This window comes from Gallinula chloropus, assembly GCF_964237585.1.
Source record: "Gallinula chloropus genome assembly, chromosome: 1".
Taxonomy (NCBI): Eukaryota; Metazoa; Chordata; class Aves; order Gruiformes; family Rallidae; genus Gallinula; species Gallinula chloropus.
This window is the reverse complement of record NC_140085.1, coordinates 83,077,932-83,099,567: the sequence shown is the minus strand read 5'-3', so window position 1 is coordinate 83,099,567 and position 21,636 is coordinate 83,077,932. Positions and strand designations below refer to the sequence as shown.

The window sequence follows — 21,636 nt, the reverse complement described above, 5'->3', positions numbered from 1 at the left end:
GCACCCGCGCTATGGTGACGGGCTCGGCGCTGGGCTCCCGCAGTCGGGACCGAGGCGCGCCGCCCCCCTACCCGTCCCCGCAGCCGCCGGCGGGCGGGCGGCGCGGCGGGGCGGCAGCGGTGGCGGTGCTGGCGGGGCTGTGTGCCCTGTGCTACGGCAACTCTCTGCGGGGCGAGTTCGTGCACGACGACGTCTGGGCCATCGTGAACAACCCCGACGTGAGGGCAGCCGCCCCCGTAGCCACCGCCTTCGCCAACGACTTCTGGGGCAAACGGATGTCCGAGAACACCAGCCACAAGTCCTACCGGCCCCTCTGCATCCTCACCTTTAAGTAAGTGCCGGGCGGCGCGGCTCTTCCTCAGCCGCCCAGTCCCTCTGCCAGACTCGTGTCCGGCCGAGCCGGGCCGCGGGGAGGCAGCTAGCCCCGGGTGAGGGGTCAGGGGGAGATCCTGCATCCTCGGCTTCGTGATTCAGCATTTCTGCCCGGAGCTGCATGGCACGGGGTGTGCCCGGGGGGCAGCTTCGGCCGCCTGCTGCTGCCGGGCCGGTCCCGCGGGCCGGCCCAGTGGAAGTTACCTGGGGAAGAGGAATGATGAGGAGCCGCTCTGGAGGAAAACCTTCCGCTGTCCGGCAAGTGCCCCGCTTTCCTGGGCGTTTGGAACAGGTGGCGCCTCTTCCTCGGGCTGCCGGCGGGTGAAAAGGAAAGCCGAGTTTTTCGGAGCGCTTTTCTGACCGGGAAGGGTGTTCAGATTGAATTCCTCTCGAGTTCCTCCCCTACACTTTCCCTCTCTCATCTCTGGTACTTTTCCCTGCAATGGAACGGTCGTGCCAGAAACTTCCCTGGTGCTGTTTCGAGGCAGATCCATAGTCATCTCTACCTTTATTTTTAATTTTTTTTTAATGCTAAGCTGGAGCTCGAGGGTACCGCTGCGTTTCTTGCAGCCGGGCTGTCGGCTGCAACCCTCTCATGTCGTTCACGGAGTTCTCCGCCAGCCTCCTCTGCTTCAAATATTCCTTGTGCGCTGGGCAGAGGTGCTGACAAGGAGCTTTCAGTCGCACAGGCATAAAGAGAAGTTGGGTAGCGGCAAAATAACTGATTGTTAATCCTAGAAGGAAAACCTGGACACCTGTGTCTTCCCGAGGAGAATGATTTGTAGCAGATAGCTTAGTTACAGTTCATAGTTTGCTATCCTTCCCATTAGCTTGTTCTCCTCTTAATCTGGTGAAGCATAAATGATGGTGAATGTTTGCCATGTTTTAGTGTATAAAAATAATAGTGTTTGTGGGGAGCTGTGCTGCAGACGTAGTGCAGCTGGGCTATGTTTGGCGCTGGGGTCCTGTTTGTAGCTGCTCACTACAAGCCAGGCATAAGGAGCGTGCTGTACAGACTGTGGTAAGTATGCTGGGAGGAGATGTTGTTCCTATTCATTAAAATACCTGATTTTTATAAACAACATTTGAGGAGCTGTGTGAAAATTTTGCGTTTCTGTGAGGCAAGAGTAGTTTTGGGGAATGCTGGATCCCTTTGGCACTCCCATGGAGCACTTCCCGCTCTCCCCTTCTATGCGTGGGCTTGGAGCTGAGTGTAATCAGTTATTGGCTCTCAGGGAAGCTGAGCTGAGTGGGCATGGGGTGGAGTATTCCTGGTAAAACAAAACTCAACCACATGTACTTGTAAACAGGATTGTTTAGGTCAGGTTCTGTACTTTCTCTCTGAAGGGGCTCTTTGCAGGCTTCTGTAGAGAGAGAAGGGGATGTAGGCAGCCATGGGCAGGGGTGGATGGCCTCATGCACACAGAGTGTCTTCTCCATTGCGTGTTCAGACAAACTGTTGCAGTTTGGGGAATCATCTGATTAATCCATTCCTCCAGCAATATGTGTGGGGGTAACATGAGAGGGGAGCGAGCTGACAGGTATTACCACTGACTGTGCTGTGTGTGGTGTTGGTGCCTGGCTTGGCCTCCTAGATCAGGTTGCAGGATTAAGGTTATGTTATGCTAATCAGCAAAAGGATCTGAAACTTTAATACTGGAATGGAAACTAAATGCCTTGGTTCCTGTTTATATGTCTTGACTTCCAAGTGGTTTTGCCTTTGCTGTTTGAATGGGGGGGGGAGAGGGTGTGTTTAAAAATAATGAAAATCACATCTAGTCCTTTTTGGAAATTAGTAAGACTAGTTTTGTGAGCGAGATTTCATCTTTAAGTGCTTATAATAACCATGCAGTTAAGATAGAGAGGTCAAAGGCAGAGTCATTTGCTTACCACTTGGTGTTGCATTTGGAGTGGGAAAGGAAGATTATTTCCTCTGCCCTCAAATACTCTTCCAGCCCTCCAGTTTCCACATTCTTCCTGTTTCAATTCTGCCAGTTGGGTGTCAGCAGAAGATGTTCAGATCTGGGTGGAATGTATAGTCCACACCCAGTGCTGCCAGAGAGGCTGCAGGGACCTCCTGCCCTCCTGCAGAAGGAAAAAAGCTTTACTCTGTTGGTTGTAAAACACTCCATAGAAATGGACTTGCAACAGAATGGAAATGAACATTGTTTGATAATGTTTTGTTAGAATTTAGTGCATCTACTTAAGATATTAAAGAAATATGTGTGATATGTTTTGCAGGATATTGCTAAATAAGGGAGGTGGGGACCAAACTATTTTGGTCTCTTTATTTTTTTTATTTGCTTGGGTTTTTTTGGTGTGGGTTTTTTTTGTTTGTTGTTGTACTAGTTTGGTCAAATCCAAGGCATTTCAGTAATAGCAGATTCTGTGTGCCTGCCTGTGTATGTTGCATGAAACTTTAATCTAGAAATACTGGTTTTGAGTCTTGCTGTACTAAGATTAAAAATCTGGGAGATCTCCAAATTGTATGTACAGAACAGATGTGAAGGGGGGGATGAAATTTATACCTACAGATCCGTCATGCTACAGAAACCTTGTCTTAGTCTCTTTCTTGTTCTTCGTGACTGTGAAGGTAAGAGGAAGGGCTCCTGATGTTCTGTGGACTCTTCACTAGGTTGAACATACCCTACATATATGCTATGTAATCTTGAAATGATCTCAATTTAAAAAAATTACCACCCACCTGTCAGGAATCTCAAGCAGACGTTGCTGAACTTCTGTAACAGTAACGCAGTGTCCCTGATGTATTGAAATCTTAAATGACAGTCCTCATTCCAGTAGACTAATGCTCTGAAGCCAAACAGTGAAAAGAGCAAAAGGATTTTTACATTACTCAAACTGGATTTGTCAGTATGTATGATCAGAGGAAAATAAGAGTGGCCTGTGTTACTGGAACCATTTACAAATACTTAAAATGTTCACAGACCTGCTGCATTGTTTTGTGTAGGTTAATATCAGGTGGTGGGGAAAAAGCCTGCACATGGGCTGTTGAATTAAATCATGTTTGCTGTGTGTCTTTGAATGTCTCTCGCCTTTTCTCCTGATACTATTAAAGGAGTGTTAAAACTAGTCAGTCCAGAAACATTCCTGTTGTATGCAGGTAACTGTGAGGTGATGGGTACAGCACAACTCCTCATCTGCATGGGAGCTGAGATGGTAGACAGTGGTTTGGCATAGTCCTTAGGAAGAACTTACTTCAGGGTCTCTTCTCCAGTGCTGTCACTTGGAGATGTCTGTCCCAAGAAATGATTCAGTATGCTGCTTCTTAAAGGTGGCTTTAGGACTCAGAATATACTATTTATTGGTGTCTTCCGTATAAAATGTGAAGATGAAAGGTGGCAGATAGGGAGGGAAGAAACCCCAAGCAAACCCCCAAACCAAAAAAGCACAGCCAGTTCTGTAATTCACTCAGGATTTTATATTTAAGATGAGTGCTTTCTGTTTTACACCTTGAGTCCACTAACAGAAGTTCAGTTATTCCTTGGTTCCAGTGGTTTTGCAAAAATATTGTTGAAGAAGAAGGTGCAATCCTCAGAGCTGTCTCCCTCTCTCTTTTTCTTCTCGTCTGTCAGATCCCCATTTAGATAGATTTTCACCCTAGCAATAAACAGGTGATGGAGGTTTGATGTAGTCAGCAACACTCAACCTGAAGGTGTGCAGTAGTAGGAGGTTGTGAGGATGAACCCTTTGGAAAGTTGCCCCTTGCCATGGTTTAAAGACCCTTCAACAGAGGGCAGCCTCCTAGATTTTCAGGTGGTGGGGCAAAGACTCTGAAGAAGTGGAGGTCCTGCCTGCTTAGCCTTGTTGGTGTTGGATGGAGGTTGCTGCTGAGACAGATGCTGGTGAAGGCAGTGCCTCAGGTAACAGCTGCCAGGGACAAAAAGACTGTGAAAAGGAAAAGGTCAGAGTATGTTTAGGCTGTGTAGCTGTGACAGACTCAAGAGATTGACAGTGGGTGGAGAAGCACAGGAGATTGTTGGCCTTTTTTGAAGGAGGTGGAAGTCAACGTTCCCTGGGAAAGCACATGGCTCTGTGGGAATGGTGCAAGGGAGCCCATACCGATGCTGCTGCTGGGTGGCTCTGGTGGCCCAGGAGGATAGGATCTGAGAGAGACAGGCTGTCAAAGGCAAAGTCGACTCCCCCACTGGAAGAGACTTAAACATGTGATTTGTGCACAGACCCATCCTCCTAGTATTCTGGCTGGGGGAAAAAAAAGATGGAAAAGATAAGTTTAAAGGCCCTGGCAGCACTCAGCTACTACCTGCAGAATGGCTGACCTGCTTGTTCTCCTGCCTGGGTTGCAAGGTAGTGATGGCTTGGGCATGTATGTGCCTAGGAAGTAAACAGGACCCTTCAGCAACAATCTAATATTTTGTGTGGGCACCGAGAGCCTGGTTTGACTATCAGTGGCTTTGGATCAAAGCCTCTAGTGACTGTGAGCTTGGGTTAGATGTAAGTATGCAGCCAAAGAGAGGATTAATTCAGTAATTCACTGCCACCCTGCAGATCTATCTAGTTGCTTAGAGCTGATCTTTCTGTTTTTTCAGCTGTATTGGTGGCATGAGTTTCAAGGACAGGGAGCTTAAAAACCCAAAACAACCCAGGGAAATAAAAGAAGACTTTAGATTTTTATTTGTTCTTGATTTAATGCTATATTACAGTTTGACATCACAGGGTAATATAGTGGAGCTATAATGTGTCAGGTTAAATACACAGTGCACAAGTATTTTCTTCACTCTGTTCATCTATATTAGGGCAATATCACAATGTTTAAGATGGTGTCAGTATTTCTTCTGTACAGCTTAGTCTAATATTTCTACCCTAGCTATAGCAGTCACTCTCCATACTGATACTGTGATGCCTGCTGTTAAATTGATGTAATACTGGTGCAGCCACATCAGGTGAGGTGGAGTTTGTGAAGAGAGGCAGTTGCTTTTATCAGACTGCTTGTGTTATGCTTGGAGTAGACTAGGCACATAAGCTTTTACTCTGACCTGGAGCAGAGTGCCTTGCTGCTGCTTCAGGTCTGGGAGAGGGGGTGTGTGCCTCAAAGATCAGATTTTTCTCACACTTAAAGATCTACAGAATTCATGTAGCAATGTCGTGTTTGTAGCAGGTGGCTGGTGTTTTCTGGTCCTACGTTTGGGCTGTGTTTCTCTAGGGGGGTGGGCAGGGTTGTTTGCACTCTCTGTAAGGAGTACAGGACTTACAGGGAGGGTTGGGGGAAGCTGTCTGCCCTGGGGAGTGAGGGTGCAGACCTGACTTGGGGGTGGGGAGGGGGAGGGTGTCTGTGCTGCTTGCAGCCAAGCCCTAAGGTGAGGATCTGCTCAGGAGAAGAGGCGTGTACAAAACACATCAAGACTTCTGCCTTGTTGTGACGTTTTTGCTGTCTTTAATACTCAATAAAATTTGTCTGTCTTTTGAATTAAAAGCCATTTATTTTGAGGGAAGTGTTCACTAAAAGAGCTGGGCAGATTCTCTTGAAAAGACTTGGTTGACATGAATCCAGTCACGCCTTTATTTGCTGCTTGCTTCAGTGGTGTTTCATCTCTATTTAACACCTACCAATTCCTGAGGGTTTTCTCTCATCTGGCATCCTACTCCTCTTGCACCAATGTCACCCTTAATTTTCTTTTGTATTCTTTTACCTAAAAGGCTCAGCTTTTGACCAACCTTCATCCCCAGAGGAGCATCCCTGTCAATACCCTTTAGAGTCCCTGAAAATAAAGTGCTCTGGCTGCTGCTGGTGTTAGCTAAAGGCGTTTCTCTGCATTTACTCACTCTTTCTGACCACTTTCATGCGCTTTCTCATTTATTGTCTCTGAAATTTAAAGAAAGAAGGGGTGGGGGGAAGGCTATACTCAGTATGCTTGTTTGTTGGTTTTTTTTTTTTTTAATTTACTTCTGTATAAATTAAAATGGCACTTCCTTCATGGTCTGCATCTTGAGCTGACAGATTACCAAAGTTACTTCAAATTTGGTGGATGGCTCTAGTACCTAGTTTTGAGATACTGTCTTCATTAGGTCTAATAACTTTAGTCTGGATATCTGTTAGCATTGTTTTCTTTTCTTGATGAACAACTGTCCAAGCTATATTCTTGAATGCATCTAATCTCTTAATCTGCATTTGGAAGAGGACCGTTCAATGGCTGCTAAGGAGTTTTGGGTGATGCTCCTTTCCTTCAGGGCACCACTCTTGCTGAGATGATACTTAAGAATAATTTTGAAGGCGAATGCTCCTTTGCTCCAAACCTGGTTAGTGACGTGTGGTTTGTCAGTTTTTAAATTGCGATCATCTGGCTTTTTTTTTTTTTTTCATTTTCTAAGGCCATTTTACAGAGACAAATCAAAAGCTGCCTGAACGATGCTTTTGGTGTTCTTAACACAGGAATGATTGTCAAACCACACTTCCTAGGGTTTCACCAGAAGCTTCTACTGGGGTGTATCTGCTGCTTCCTAGTCTAATTGTGATTTCTTGTGTTCTTTTCCTAAACGTGCTGGAAAGCAATGACCTGCTTTGAATGTCAGCACTTAACTAACACTCTTGTAAGCGGTGGCTGTTGTGCTCAAAGGGAGTTGGAATAGCTTGGGAATTGACAGTGCCTCTGTCTTCTCACCCGTCCCCATTACAGCACATCAAGTAACAAGCCATTTAAGCCTTCTTGTCCATTTAATTCTGAGGCATTGTACTGTAGTATGAAAATACTGTTGGCACACAGTGCTGTTGCACAGTGGCAGAGACTCTTCCTGGCCTCTGCCGGCCATTGCAGGAACGCTGCTGCAAGCTGGGCTTGCTTTCTCTTCAACTGCTACAGGCTTTTCATTAATCTTTGAGCTGTTTCCACAGCGAGCTCTAACAGTTATTGCCACTGATGCAGCTGCACCGGTTTTGGAGTGCAAATGCTCATTTTCCTGGCATGTGGTAGATGCATCTGTGGGGTTTATAAGGAGATTCCACTGCATACTGAAATCGGGCATTGGTTTGCATGAAGTTTGTGTCACTTCTATCACACAATTCCAAAAGGAAGGAAGGATTACTGAAAACTTAATCCATCCTTGTGTATTAGATTAATTTATATAAATCTGAATGTGAGCCTTCCTCCATAAAAACTGTGGGGGTTTTATGAGGTGTGGAATGCTCTGAGACTTTCCATTAAGTGTTACTTGCTATAACAAATTACCATTATTATCCTGTGCGTTTCTCTTTCATAAGATGTTGTGTTTTTTGTTAGTCTTTTGAAAATAATAAAACAGATTAAGCTAAACAAGAGCTGCCCAGGGATAATAATAAAGTCTATAAAAAGAGAAAATCTCCAATTATGGTTTATAATATTATTAAATCATAAGAGGCCTTAAAGGTTGAATGAGTCTTCATGTATACAAGTGGATAAAAAGTACTATGTTAGAGCCTGGGGGTGCTGGTGATTATATACTGTAACTGGATACAGATGGGATTTGTCTGTGAGCCCATACTGACGTGGCATAGCCCCCTCTAGTTCTGGGTCCATGAAGATGAAGTTACCGAATCCCACACGACTTCCAGGCCTTCTGTACAGGGAGTTGCTCACCCAAGGACACATGTCCCTGCCTGGCCACTTATGTAGAGGAGGAGTAAGTGCCTGTGGCTTGGAGTGCCTGTGCCATGGTGCAGGTGTTCCCTGCTTTACAAATCCCATTCCTCAGATGAGACGGCTGGACCAGAAAAGGGAGGGTTAACTGGGGGTGTTGATAGATGTTGATTACTCCTTTAATAACAAGTGTGATTTCCTTTCTGCTGGAGAGCTCTTGCAAGCTCTACTCATTGGACTTCCAACAGCTGGTACCTGTGAAAGTCTTTGTGAGAGCAGAGCTATGCAAGTCCTTTTCATAGAGTGGAGAGGGGCTGAATGGGAAAGCTGCTGTAAGTAGCAAGCTGTATTGCTGTTACTAGAAAACCTCCATTAGCCTTTATAAAATCAAGGGGTTTCTCTGTTAGGGCATATACCTCTTATTTTGGCATACCTCCTGCTTGGGCTTGCATTTTTGGCAGTGCTCTGCCTTGGTTGTGACACGCTAAACCACACACATGCTGCAACATTTGGATGCAAAGACTATGCCTTCTTTGTCCCCACAGGGCATGAGATCAATGCTCAGATATCCGTAATGAGTCTTTATTATGGTGGTAGCTTGGGTGATGCTCTATTAGAAGATGTCACTTACTATTGAGAGACTGCTCCTTGGTCTGCATGCTCCTCCCCTCCTTTTTCCCAGGCCTCTGCAATTTGAACTACCACCGACCACTTCTGGGAGGCTTGGCATACTCTTTGCCTCCAGGAACTGATGGAAGCAAAGGTGTTGAAGTAATGCAAAACTCTTATCTGAGTGTTTTGTGGGCAGCTCCCCTAAGGAAAGATCTCCTTATCTGAAAGAGACACCACAATCCAAGGCATCTCTATTCCTATGAGCATCACTTGCCGTACTCAGCCCCAAATCTATAGCATACAATTTTCAAACACCTCTCTGGTTTGATAAGCAGACAGTTCAGAAAGCATCTGCCCACCTAGATGTGTGCTCCACCAAAGCCATAACACTTACCTCATAAGTTGTGCTTTAGCTCTGACAAATGTTACAATCTTCATGCAGAAGTATCTAAGGTCTTCAGCCCCTCAATTGCGGCAAACTAGAAATGCTGGTAGTACTGGTGTCTTTTGGGCTTGTGACTTGAAATAGAAAACTTTCCCAGCTGGTGAGCCAGTTCAGATATGGAAACATAAGGACAAAGCTCTTCTGTAACGGAGTACAGTTACTGCCTCTGAGCCTCTGTTCGTGAACACTCTGTTGGAGTTAATTTTGAGATTCCTATCTCTGTTCTACTTTGTTTACTGAGCTATAGACCATGTATAATTACTACATGATTCCATGAGAATGCTGTTGCTAGTAAACAAAGACAAGACTGAATTTTTGCAAGGGTATTAAACTTTAAGAAGTGAGAAGTCATTCTTGTTGGTTTATCCATCCCTTCCCGCTCTCTTGCCCAGAAGCTGCTCCACCATGGAGCAAATTTACCTTTCCATGGTAGGCTGCATTTTTTCCACATGGGTGAATGAGTGTACTGGGGAGCTCTGCAAAGTTCTTGTCAGTTGGATTAGAGCTGTTCAGAACCCCAGATATGTTTACCCATTTGATGTTCGATAAACTTAACCACTGCTAACAGTTCAAAATCATTCTGCTGGGATTGTTTTAGGACAAAAGAATGTTTCCTTCATCGCTACGTGGCCTAATTTCTTATGACAAAGAGCTTTAGCAGCAAAAAACACTGGTGTGAATGTTGCATCTGCACACATTTTGTGTTTAATGTTCACGGACCACCAAAGATGGTGTTTAAAACCTATACTGAGGCGTGCTTGCAGTCAGATTTTGTTGTTTAATGGAAGGCTCATCTAAATCCTATGGCACTGTTATGTTTGTGTTTAGTTCTGCCTTATTTCTTTTTTTAATTTTATTTTGAAGAATAAAGGAGAATGGCCAAGCTGTGAGGCTGATGCTTATACATAGCTGTTTTCAATAATTTACACAAGGTAATTTTCAGTATACAAGCCTTGTTGGCTTCATGTTGACCCCAAGAATAGCTGTGAAGAGCACATACCCTGGCTTTGGCATAGGTGACCTGATGGGGGCAGGAAAAGCTGTACCTAACCAGGCTCTGCCTCTCTTGGGGTAGGCCTGTTTGCAGGAGCAGATGTGATCCATGGGATTAGTGAGATTTTTCAAGCCTGTTGTCAGGTGCTGTGGTGTTAGTGCTTGGTCCTCACAGCTCTACCAAATCAGTAAATGAGAATTTCTCACATTTGGGTGCATGGGTTTGTATTGCCTGATAGCCTGAGCAGTTCTTGTCCTCACCTGTCCACATCTGTTTTCTCCAGAAATGTGGTTGCCAGAGAACATTTTGGCATTTGGGTTGGGACAGAGCTGAGGACTGTGCTCCATCTGGCTGATTGACAGCTAGGAAAGATTAACTTGTACAAATAATGTGCCCTGCAGGTGGTCTTTGCTGTTGCACACATCAGCAGGTGCCTCTGAACAGGACCTTTGGCTCCTTTGGGGTATGGTGGCTCTGTGCTGCCCCTTGGTCCCTGCAGCACGATGAAAACAATGTAAAGGCTTGGGTGTTTCTGCAATTGCAGGATATTTACAGCTGAAACTCTGGCTTGGGTGTCTGTTGCTGCCATTTGGTGTAGTTTGTCAGTCCGTGTTGGTAAAAATGAGGGAAAGTGATATATGCTGCTGCCCTGAAGTTGTGTGCAGGAGAAACGGGGGTGGGGGGAGAAAAAGCCCAACTCTTCATGTATTTCTGAATCACACAGACTGATGTCTTGTCAAAGTGTAGCTGCATCAACCTAGACTTCGAAGGCAAAAGTCAAGTCATAATAAGATCTCACTTTTCCCAAACTCTCTGGGTTTTGGCTGTTGCCTCCACAGGCAGTCCAGCATGAGCAGAACAGGGATGCACAAGTCTCTTGGACTTGTAAATTTAGATTGACCTGCAAGATGCAGCCCAGGATAGGTAGCACTCTGTCACTTATGTGTAAGGAATGTAGAAAGCATTTATAAAAAGCACATATTGTGTGGCCCTCATGGACGCACCACACCTCTTCTGTCTTACAAAAAACCCCCAGCACCCTAAAGTGACTGCATTGTAGCAACAGCTACAATGGAGGCTTTGCTGCTGCATCAGGTATGTCATAGAAGACCTTGAGTCTGTTAGTAACCACAGGAGGGTTTATTGTCCCTTTAACTTGTTTGCAACTGCATGCAAAATATTTAGCTTTGTTTTTTTCACTGTGTGTCTTGTCTATTTCTGGTTCTATAGGTGTCCTTTAACATCAGTACTTCCAAATTCCTTGTTCAGATATGGAGTCTTTCCTAGACAGAGCCACCATGGATATGTGCATGTGTGTATATATTTGTCCAAATGTACAGAAGCAGTTATTTCTATAGAGAATCAAGTTATCTTCAACTGTGTGTAAGGCAAAGCCTGTCAGCAGCTGTTAAGCAAGCTGGCTGTAAAAAGCAGTGACCAGGAAATGTGTTAATACGTGCTGCAAGACAAAAGTTGTAACATCTTGTTATATTTGTTTTTTATGATCAAGACAAATAACGAACCCTAATTGCCTCATTGAGTCTAGGGTAATGTTAGCTAACTTATCTTTAACATCAGTGTCCTTATAAAAATGATGCTAACAATTAGGCCAGCCTTTTAGTGTAGTTCTGATGTCAGTAAAGCATTTAAATCATTACTTAACCTTTGGTATGTGAAAGTATTTTGAAAGTGAAATGGGAAGAATAAATCTGCTTGTAACACCAAGCAGATGCTCCAGTTCCTCAGCGAGTCCTTGTCTTGCTTGTACCCAAGCAAAAGCATCTAGCCCACCACAGAAAGTAACTACTCGCATTGTAAAGCTGCTGCGTGGCTGAAACAAGGGTAGAAGGTGCCAACAGGGAAACGGAGCAAGTGCTGAGCTTCTGGTGTCGGATGGTGTTATTCGCCGCGAAGGAAGCAGAGACATTGTCTCCCTGCAGCCAACCATACTAGGCTCTGGGGCACAAGCCTCCTCCATCTCTGTGTCAGGAAGACTGCCAGATTCAACCGTGTGTCTTAAAAATTGGGGAAGCAGTTCCTCTTTAATCAGATAAACTAGAAGTTCAGAATAATTTTCATTAATTAGTTTAATAGGACTTATGTTAGAAGACTGCCAAGCAGGCTAAAAACATGACTTAGACTACGTGGAAGAGCTCTCCAGTCTAGTAATGGGTCCGTTCTGTTTCCTTACAGGTTAAATATATTGCTGGCTGGTATGAACCCCTTCTACTTCCATGCAGTGAATGTAATTTTACACTGTCTAGTGACTCTTGTGCTGATGTATACTTGTGACAAAGCTGTGTTCAAGGACTGTCGACTTGCTTTTGTCACGGCGCTGTTCTTTGCTGTGCATCCCATTCACACTGAGGCTGTAAGTATGTGACACAAAAAAACCTGGTGACACAAATGCTAAAAATAAATGCATGCTTAAACATTTTTTTTTTTAAGAAACCCCTGAGTCATACAGAATATGATACTTGTGATTTTTACGGTGGAGGAGCAAAGGTGAGAATATACTCCTCTTCAAAATAATCTGTAGGAGTCATTAAGAAAAAAGTGTATTATTGGTTGCCACTCTTTTGCTCTGGCACTAAATTCTAATTGACAGTCCTAATCACCGATGCTGGGAATAAATGGACAGTCATTCAGCTGATGTAAATGTCAAGTCTTCTGAAACCAAAAAGACCTTGGTGAGGCTGCACTCTCCTGCTGGGACATTGTTACATACCTTCAGTCATCTCCTGTAGTCATCAATTTAAGGGGGAAAAAGTGGAGGCAGTATATATTCTGGAGGGCATCTCTCAGAGGTGATATGACCCATGGTTTAATTTATACTGATTTCAATTAAAAGCTAGGAGTATCATTTTCAGAAAAAAGCTTATTAGCTTAATTATAATGGTAAGCTTATGGAACAACAGCTCCAATTGGACGTTTTTCTGTTCATTAGAAGGAAATATTTAAGACAGTCATGCTAAAACCACAGCCTGTTAGCTTGGAGAAGTACTTTAGATAAAATGAGTCTTGCTCCCTTTGAGAAAGAAATGCAATATTTAGCTATCTGAACTTAAAAAAAAGAAATATGCTTGTTAGCTGAGATACCACTGACATCACACACTCTCCTTATAAGCCTTTGTAAATGAGTGAGTGAAACAGCTGTCATGGCTGAGAACTTTTGAGGAGAGATTACCTTAATAACAAAAAGCCACAAGCTTTACAGTTGCTCCCTGCGCTGTCTTGCGTGAACTAATCAGCTAGGCTCCTTTTGATAACACAGCTTTATATTGTAAGGGAGGTTTTAGAAGAGGCACTCTTTGAATTTATTTTTGTCTTGGTCAGAACTTAAAAAGGTTAAAAAAACCCCAATACCCAAAGTGCTGAATATAGCTTAATTATGTAATCTCAAAAGAGGCAACATTTCAAAGGGCCTTTTATTTCCTTTCTGGGCAATTTTTAGATCTTTATTAAATGGAATATTGAAATAGTTTGTGAAAAAAGAGTGTTTATACATTCTTCAGTATTCCTTTTCCTACAAAAAGATCTAATTAATATGTAAGAGACTGTCATAAACTCAGGTTATTCAGAAGGAGAATAAATTACATACCACTCTCTTGCTTTTTGGTGATAAAATTTATTCATATATTAACTCATTCCTATATAAAAAGTCTTATCCAAGGAGTTGCTCTTGCATTTGTCTGTGTTTAACAAGTCTCGGCTGTGGGTTGTCAGATGCGTTTCTCATTTGAGCCTTACTGTACAAAATAAGAGGTCCCTACAATTGGCACTTCTCTATGCAACCTTTTAAATACATTTTTAATATGAAGGTGAAGGAACTAATCTGTTGGCTTACTCATTTGTTTCGCCAAGGGAGAAATGCAGCAGGCAAAACTGAGCATATCCTACATTAGCCAAATAAGGTCTCACCACATTGAGGGAGGGCAACAACCAAAAGATGAACAACTGAAAACTGCAGCGGGTAGTATGGATTGATGAAACAGTCGCTGAATGCACATGTCTTCATATACGTGATTTTTACACTTGTGTGTCTCTTTCTTTTTAGGTAACAGGTATAGTAGGCAGAGCAGATGTCCTAGCCTGCCTGCTCTTTCTGTTGGCTTTTCTCTCCTATAATAGGTATGGGTCTTTTTGTTATTGGGTGTGATAATATCATGAGATGCTGTAATCTGAGGAGGAGAAAAAGAGGAAACCTGTTAGTTTTTGTGGTTGTTGGTTGTGTTGAAGTACTTCTCCTAGCACTTCTGTGTGTAAGCACCCTGGCCCCTGCTTTTGTGAGAACAAATAATTAATAATTAAAAAAGTCAACCTTGAAGGTGCCTTCTTCCATTGACAGTGCAGCTGGACATACATTAGAGGAGGGCTTGTAGAGCTAAAAATGATAAAGAAATGTTTTCAACCGAAGGCAGATTGTTCTTAGCTCAGCATACAGAGAGACAGACACATCTGCCTTTGAAATATGTGCTGTGGCTGTGGCACTCTGAAATATCCAGTCTGGGATAGTTAAGGATTGCATTTAGACTGTTAGTCATCCTTTTCAGATGAAAATTTGACACCATTTGCTAGTGTGTGTCCTAAAATCTTAACCAGGCATGTATAGGGATGGGGTTTCTCCCCTTTTGCATTGTTTCTTCATTTAGGAATTGCACTGTGTCATTGTGGCTGTGTGGCAAAACTGCTTACATCCCTCTTGGGATGACTGCTGTAAATCTGCAGTGCTGTTCCTCTTGGAGGGTTTCAAAAGTGTAAAGTGGGTTAGTGACCCTGCAGAAATCCGGTTGTGTGATTTTTGTTCGTTCTTGCCTTACTCCCTTTTGTCCCTGTCCAGCCTGTTAATGATTAGGACACGTTTTTGCTCTGGGGTAGTGTGGGTGGGATAGAGGAATTTTTTTTCTTGCATGGTGTGTTTTATTGCATAAGGGGAAGCAAGCATGTGTGTTCAGGATGACAGAAGGCAGGTGTTTTCCTGTCCTTTCCGTCTTTGTACTTACTCTGCCTTCCTCTGGCTGTTCTGAGTCTTTTCTCCTCTGCTCAAATCCTTGGTATACCTCTCAAAATTTGTGTTCTCCCTTTCTGTGTCCAAGCCTCTTCATTTATCAGTGAACAGGGTAGATTGGTCATGTCTCTTCTTGCCAGGATCTTAAGAAATTAAGGAAGAGTGCCTCAATGTGTGAATGTAGTAAACATGAAAATAACATACAAGTTAAAGTATTTGTCAAATCTGTTTTTCAGGAGTGTGGATCAGCTTTATGTTGGGGAACATTTCCCTCCCACTGCCTCCCCATTCTTTTTGCTGCTTAGTTTATTCCTTGGGACTTGTGCAATGCTGGTGAAAGAAACTGGAGTCACTGTCTTTGGGGTCTGCTTAGTTTATGACTTCTTTTCCCTCTCCTGCAATGGACTCAAACTGTAAGTAACCTGCTCTCCTCGCTGTGCTTTTCAAGTGTTACCACCCATGTGCACAAAATACGTATTATTATATATAGCACTGTGGGAGATGGACTTGCCCTGCTGAATTGGAAGTCACTGGGGTTTGATTCTGTGGGGTTTCTTGGGTTTTTTTAACTCTGTTGCTGCCTGATCCATTTTGATGGGTAGATATGCCAGATGCGAAGAAACAATCTCTGAAATGCTCAGTGCACTCTGGCAAGACTAATGTTTATTGTTCCCATGGGAGTTACGACCGAAGCATCAACATCTTTAAATTTCTCTGGCTTAACTCTCCATTCACAGTGTCTGCTTGATTACTCGGTCACAATGTCCTGGTTGTAGAAATACCAGATGATGGTTAGTTGTAAAATCAGGTTTGATCCTCTCTGTCCTTATAGAATGGAAAAAAAGAGGGAAAATATCCAGCCAGTTCCAGAATGATTGGATCAATTAACGGCTCTCAGGAGTCACTGGAGAAAAATCAAGTACTTTGAAGTTTGTATCCTTCACCCACTTAGTGTCACAAATAACTATACTATACTATTCTGTATTTCCATTAAAAGTTAGAAATCTTCTGTTTGATAGAAGCTGGGTTTTATCCACTTCTTTCCCAAACAACACCTGGTACAGATGCGTTGATGAGGGAACACAAGAGATTGCTGCCATTGAGAATGAGGTCTTGTTTCTGCCATCACTTCTCAAGTTCCCACTGCTGTTGCACCACAGGCTCTAAAAAGGACTCTGAATTCATGTTTCTGCAGTAATGTATTAAATGAGCTCCCAGAAGGTTTCAGGGAGCGCCAGAGCTGGCATGATGCTACAGCAGCAAATGTAGGGAGAAGAGGGATTTCCCTTTTTCAGGAGCATCCTGGCTTCCCTTCCATTTCAGCCCTTCCTCTAGGTGTTAATTGGGGATGGACCACATGTCAGGCCTGCCACCCCCTCCCCCCCAAAGCCTCTAACAGCAGTCACAATCTGAGGGTAGGTATGATGGATTGGCAGAGGATTTTTTCCTCCTTTGACTGGATGAGTAATTCACAGCAGCGTAACTGGTGGGCAAGTAGCCATCGAGGAGTATGTTGGGGACTGAGAGCCAGTCTGCTTGCTAACACTTGTGGTTCCAGGAGCTGCCTAGCTAAAGATAATGCAAATGTTAATCGGGAAAGTCTATGCCCTCCCCCTTCCCAGGGCTTCACATTCCAAGTTCAAGTGATTTCTTTGCTTCAGAAGCATCCAGTTGCCCAGATGTGGCAGTTATTTAGATTGCAGGAATGAAGCTCTGTAGTCCAGATGTGCTGCACCTTCATATTTGCTCTGGTTGCATGTATTGTTTTTGTGTTGCTCAGGATTTTATGATTGTATTTGATTGTTTTAGGGAGCAGCATGAAAACAGCAGCTCTCTACACACTGCTGAACCTCATCTCCTCCTGCTCGTTCCTTCAGCCTGTAGAGATTTGCGTTTTTGTTTAAATGAGGCAGAAGACCAATTATTTCTGCAGAAAAAAAAAATAGAAATAGGACCATATCCTTCCTTGCAGTGTTCCCATCTAACCAGAGGTCTGGAGAACAGCTTGATATAGGAGTGCTCATCTTCTGTTGCTGTTGTGTCTTTTCCTCTAGATGTAGTTAGGAACTAATAAATCCTGTCCTCCCAGCACACAGAGACTTTGTATTTTGGATTAAATAAAATGTTGTCTGCTGTAGTTAGGTACCATGTTGTGCTGTTCTTATAATGTTCAACCTTTTGATAAGTAAAAGTGAAAAAGAAATATCCTTAAATCCTTTTATTTCCCTTTTATCTTTGTTTTTCCCTTTTCTCTGCATGCGTAATCAGGAGAAATGGGGGTATCCACCAGAGACCTACCCGTCAGCCTGCAGGTTCTCCCTCTGCCTCGCTGCAAGTCCCTCCGGCTGGTAGGGAGAACGGGAAGCATCGCTTGGCTCACCGGGGCGCCTGGAGCTCCTACCACCCAGCATTACCTGAGGAGCAGCGGAGCAGTGGCCTTTCTGTGCCCAGCAAAGCCATGTGGGCCATGTGGAGGTACGGCTGACTGCCTGCTGCTCTGTTGTGGTTTACGCTTGCATCTTAAATGTCAAGTCATTGACTTTGTTTTAGCCTTTTTTATCCTGAAATGTACACTAAGTTTTCTTATGCTAGTGGAAAGGGAGGTGAGAAGGTAGAAGGAGTGTTATGGGGGGAAAGAGGAGGGAATCAAAGTGGTTTTGAAAGAGGAGAATATCTGAGCATGGACAGTCCTCAGTTTCTGTCCTAATATAGCTGATAGGTGATGCTCCCCTTCCCAGCTTTTGCACGGAGAAAGACAAAATTGAAATGCTTGTTTGAATCCCAAGAGTGCATGGATATGATAATGCCTGAAGTGAGGGGAGTGCAGTGCAAGCAGTGTACTATGTGACTGTGCCATATATCTATATATACGCACGTTTGTAGGTATAACTTCTGCACATGGATATACTTACATGTAGATATGTATATATAGATCTGTATATATGAGATTAAACGTGATGTCCACTTCTGCATTGTGCATAAGAACACACGATGGTGAGAGCCAGGCTCTGTCAGTAACAGTGATTTTCACTGGTCATGTCTAGCAGTTCTTAGCGTGTTCACTGGGAAGGAAGGACAGACTCCAAGGCCACGCTTTGGTATGGGACCAGTGCTTGGTGCCTTTATTCCTGTGGAACAGCACTCAGTAAGAGTATTCAAGGGATGTGACTCAGCAACCGCCCTATGGATCTCTGCCAGAGTGTGATGTAGTGTTTTGTTTTATTCTTTTCCTTTCATCCTTGACCTCTGTACAATCTCCCTGGTTGCCCTTGCCCAGCTCACCCTTTGTTTCTGACTTCTGGTTTTGATTACTACGCGCTGACAGTGTGACTTTAACTTGGAGACCCGCAATAGTGAATTGCCCCACAGTACCTATTTCTTAAAGTGTTTTAATCTTTAAATAGATCAGGAGTTACCTGGTGCAGTTCCTTGATCATTTAATGGCTGGGACCTGAATGGGCCCCATAGAGCACTCCTGAAACCTTGGAAAGGGAGTGTTTTATTCCCACGTAACACCCCTTGTTAGTGCAGTAGCAGCTGTTTGTTTGGTGGTGGCATTGTATGTGTTTGTTTTTAAATAATCTTCTTGCTGCATCAGTATTGATGGCACATAGGCATCACATGGGATCTGTAACTTCTTGCGTCAGTCTAGTTTCTCTGTCTGTAGTTTAAACAGTTCACCCCACTCAAGAACTTCTGCTCTGCAGGTGTTTTGTCTGATTGGTCTGTCTTTTGGAATGGTTGGGATTTTTGTTTTGTTTTTAGCAAGAAGGGTAGCCAGGTGTGAACCTGTGACACAGAAATGGGGTGAAAGTCAAGGCTTTTTGGAGTGGGTCTGTGGTAGCTGCTCTGGCATGGAAACTTCTAGCCATTAGGAACAGCTGCTGAATATTTTTTTGAAGTGATTTCTTCTCCTGTATCCCCAGATGAGTAGAAAAATTAAGAGTGTGGGTGACCCCAATTCCTTCTGATATGCTAGGTCTGTGCAAAAGCATCTTGCTTCCACAGTTTGTGGCCTGGTGGGGAGGAGTAACCTGAGCACAGCAGGTGCTGTTCCTGGCCTTTGCTCTGCCCAGGTTTCTTTCAGTGCTTTTATTCTCTTTGTATTTGTTTGTTTTCCCTAATGGATACTATGGTGGAGGGTATAATTATAAAAAAATGTCTCCTGTCTTTCTCGGTCATCTTGGTTTTTGTTTGTTTCTTTCCTCTTCCCCCCCTTCCTTTGCTTTATATTTTTTACAGACGCCCTCCCTCTGCCTCCTGTTTTGGGAATGTCCCTTTTTTACAGCCTTGGATTTTTCCAGCCTCTTCAGAAGAGGCTGCAGAAATTGCGTTGGAGGGACTGTGCACGTGGAATGGCTTCAGAGGGAACTCGTATGCGCTGCCAACTGGCATTTGCTTTACAGCAGCTGCCTCTTCAAGTGTTGTAAAGGATTTCTGCAGATGGCAAATCAAGTTCTGCATACACAGAGCTACTTTCCTTTTCAAAAAGGGGTTCTCATGCTATAAGCCACTCAGCTTCTCTTTTCAAGACACTGATTGTGCAACATGCTTGCAAGAAACTGTTGCGGAATGGGTTGCTGAGGGGTGCGCAAAGTGTAGAGCTGGCTTGGTCCTAGTGCCCTCGAGGGAAGTCTCCTGCCACATATCTGTGGAAAATTGTGCCCAGGAGCCTTGGGAGAAAGCCTGGGATGGGTTAATGGATGCTACTATAAAAGAAACTTATTTTAAAACTGCTGGCGACTTTCTTAGCTAGTCTTTCTCTCCTGAATTTCTGTTACGTCTGAAGGCAGGATAAAGGCGGGTGATAACGGAATGTTAGACACTGGAAGGAACCTTGAAAGATCACTTAGTCCAACCCCCCTACCAGAGCAGGATCACCTGGATTAGGTCACACAGGAACACATCCAGGCGTGTTTTGAATGTCGGCAGAGAAGGAAACTCCACAACCTCTCTGGGCAGCCTGTGCCAGTGCTCCGCCATCTTCACAGTGAAGAATTTTTTCCTTATGTTCACATGTAACCTCCTGTGCTCCAGCTTGTACCCGCTGTCCCTTGTGCTATCATTGGACATCACTGAGAGAAGAGCTTGGCTCTGTCCTCCTGGCACTCACCCTCTACATATTTATAGACATTAATGAGGTCACCCCTCAGTCTCCTCTAGGCTAAAGAGACCCAGCTCCCTCTGTCCTCATAAGGAAGATGTTCCACTCCCTTAATCATCTTGGTGGCCCTGCGCTGGACTCTTAGAAGTAACTGAACTGAGTAGTTAAACTGTCCTTGAACTGAGAGGCCTAGAGTTGGACACAATATTCCAAATGCAGTCTCACCAGGGCAGAGTAGAGAGGGAGGGGAACCACTTTTGACCTACTAACCACACCCTTTCTGCTACACCCCAGGATGCCACTGGCCTTCTTGGCCATGAGGGCACCTTGCTGGCTCATGGTCATCCTGCTGTCCACCAGGTCTCTTTTCCCGATGCTGCTCTTTAACAGTTCTGTCCCCAAGCTATACTGCTACATGGGGCTGTTCTTCCCCAAGTGCAAATCTCTACACTTGCCCTTGTTGTATTTCATGAAATTTCTCCTTGTCCAACTCTCCAGCCTGTCCGTATTTCACTGGGTGGCAGCACAGCCTTCTGGTGTGTCAGCCATTCCTCACAGTTTCCTGTCATCAGCAAACTTGCTGATGGTACACTTACCTCATCCAAATTGCTCATTAATATATTGAATAGTACTGGTCCCAATACAGATCCCTGAGGGACTCCACTAGATACAGATCTCCAGCTAGACTATCCCAGTGACCACACCTCTGACTTCTTTCAACCAGTTCACAGTTCACCGCCCTACTTGATCCTCCTTGTTGTGTCTAATGGCAGCGTTGTGGAGCCTGGGTGATTCGGCCAGTGCCTGCTTGTCTAATGTCAAAGCTTGCTAGTGACTATGAAAAATAAATGTGCTGCTACAGCACTGGTAACTTCAAGAGATTCTCTCAGTTCTCAACCACATGGAGCGTGCTCACAGCAATATGGAACAGCAATATTACATGTATTGCAGTTTGCTGACTCCAAAAAACGGCACCCATTTTACCTGGAGGTTTGTGCACTGCTTCCTGATCGTATGTGTGACTGCAGTCATTGTCTTACTTCCATTTGCTGACTCCTCTCACAGAACAGGTTAAAGTAGTCGAAACACTTCCTTACACGGTCTTTCTCTAGTGCTGTTGGCATGTTATATGATTTGAAGTAGGAAGCACTCAAGGCAATTGCTCTATTAAAATACTATCCATCTTTAAAAAGTCCTTGCTATAGCTGAAAAAAGATAGAAGAAAAAAACCTGAAGCTGCTGTCAGATATGTAAAAGTAATTACAGAATTTCTTCTCTGTAATCAATGTTTCTCTGACTAGTGCAGGCCTTTTCCACAACAGAAAGGAGGGGGCAAAGATTTAAAATATTCCACAGAGTGGATTTGGCATGGTGCTGTAGCTTCAGTGAATGAGGCTGCTGGTTGTAAGGTCTTCATTAGAAGAAAATAGTTGTTCACTGCTTAATCTGTACTTTTAAGTACTTGTGATCAACAAGGTTTCTATTTAATGATAATTTATTTTGTATCTTGCT

At 43.9% G+C, this 21,636-nt stretch overlaps 1 protein-coding gene across 1 annotated transcript in view; it reads left to right on the top strand.

Annotated features, from left to right (window-relative positions):
• Positions 1-11: 11 nt before the first annotated feature.
• TMTC1 (transmembrane O-mannosyltransferase targeting cadherins 1) overlaps positions 12-21,636 on the top strand; it is a gene marked incomplete at both ends in the record, with an annotated part of 148,431 nt that continues 126,806 nt past the window's right edge. Inside the window, 5 exons of the mRNA XM_084278677.1 lie at positions 12-331; positions 12,206-12,383; positions 14,070-14,143; positions 15,257-15,433; positions 17,289-17,495. Of these exons, the coding sequence (XP_084134803.1) occupies positions 12-331; positions 12,206-12,383; positions 14,070-14,143; positions 15,257-15,433; positions 17,289-17,495 (956 nt within the window). The remainder of the gene's footprint in view (positions 332-12,205; positions 12,384-14,069; positions 14,144-15,256; positions 15,434-17,288; positions 17,496-21,636) is intronic.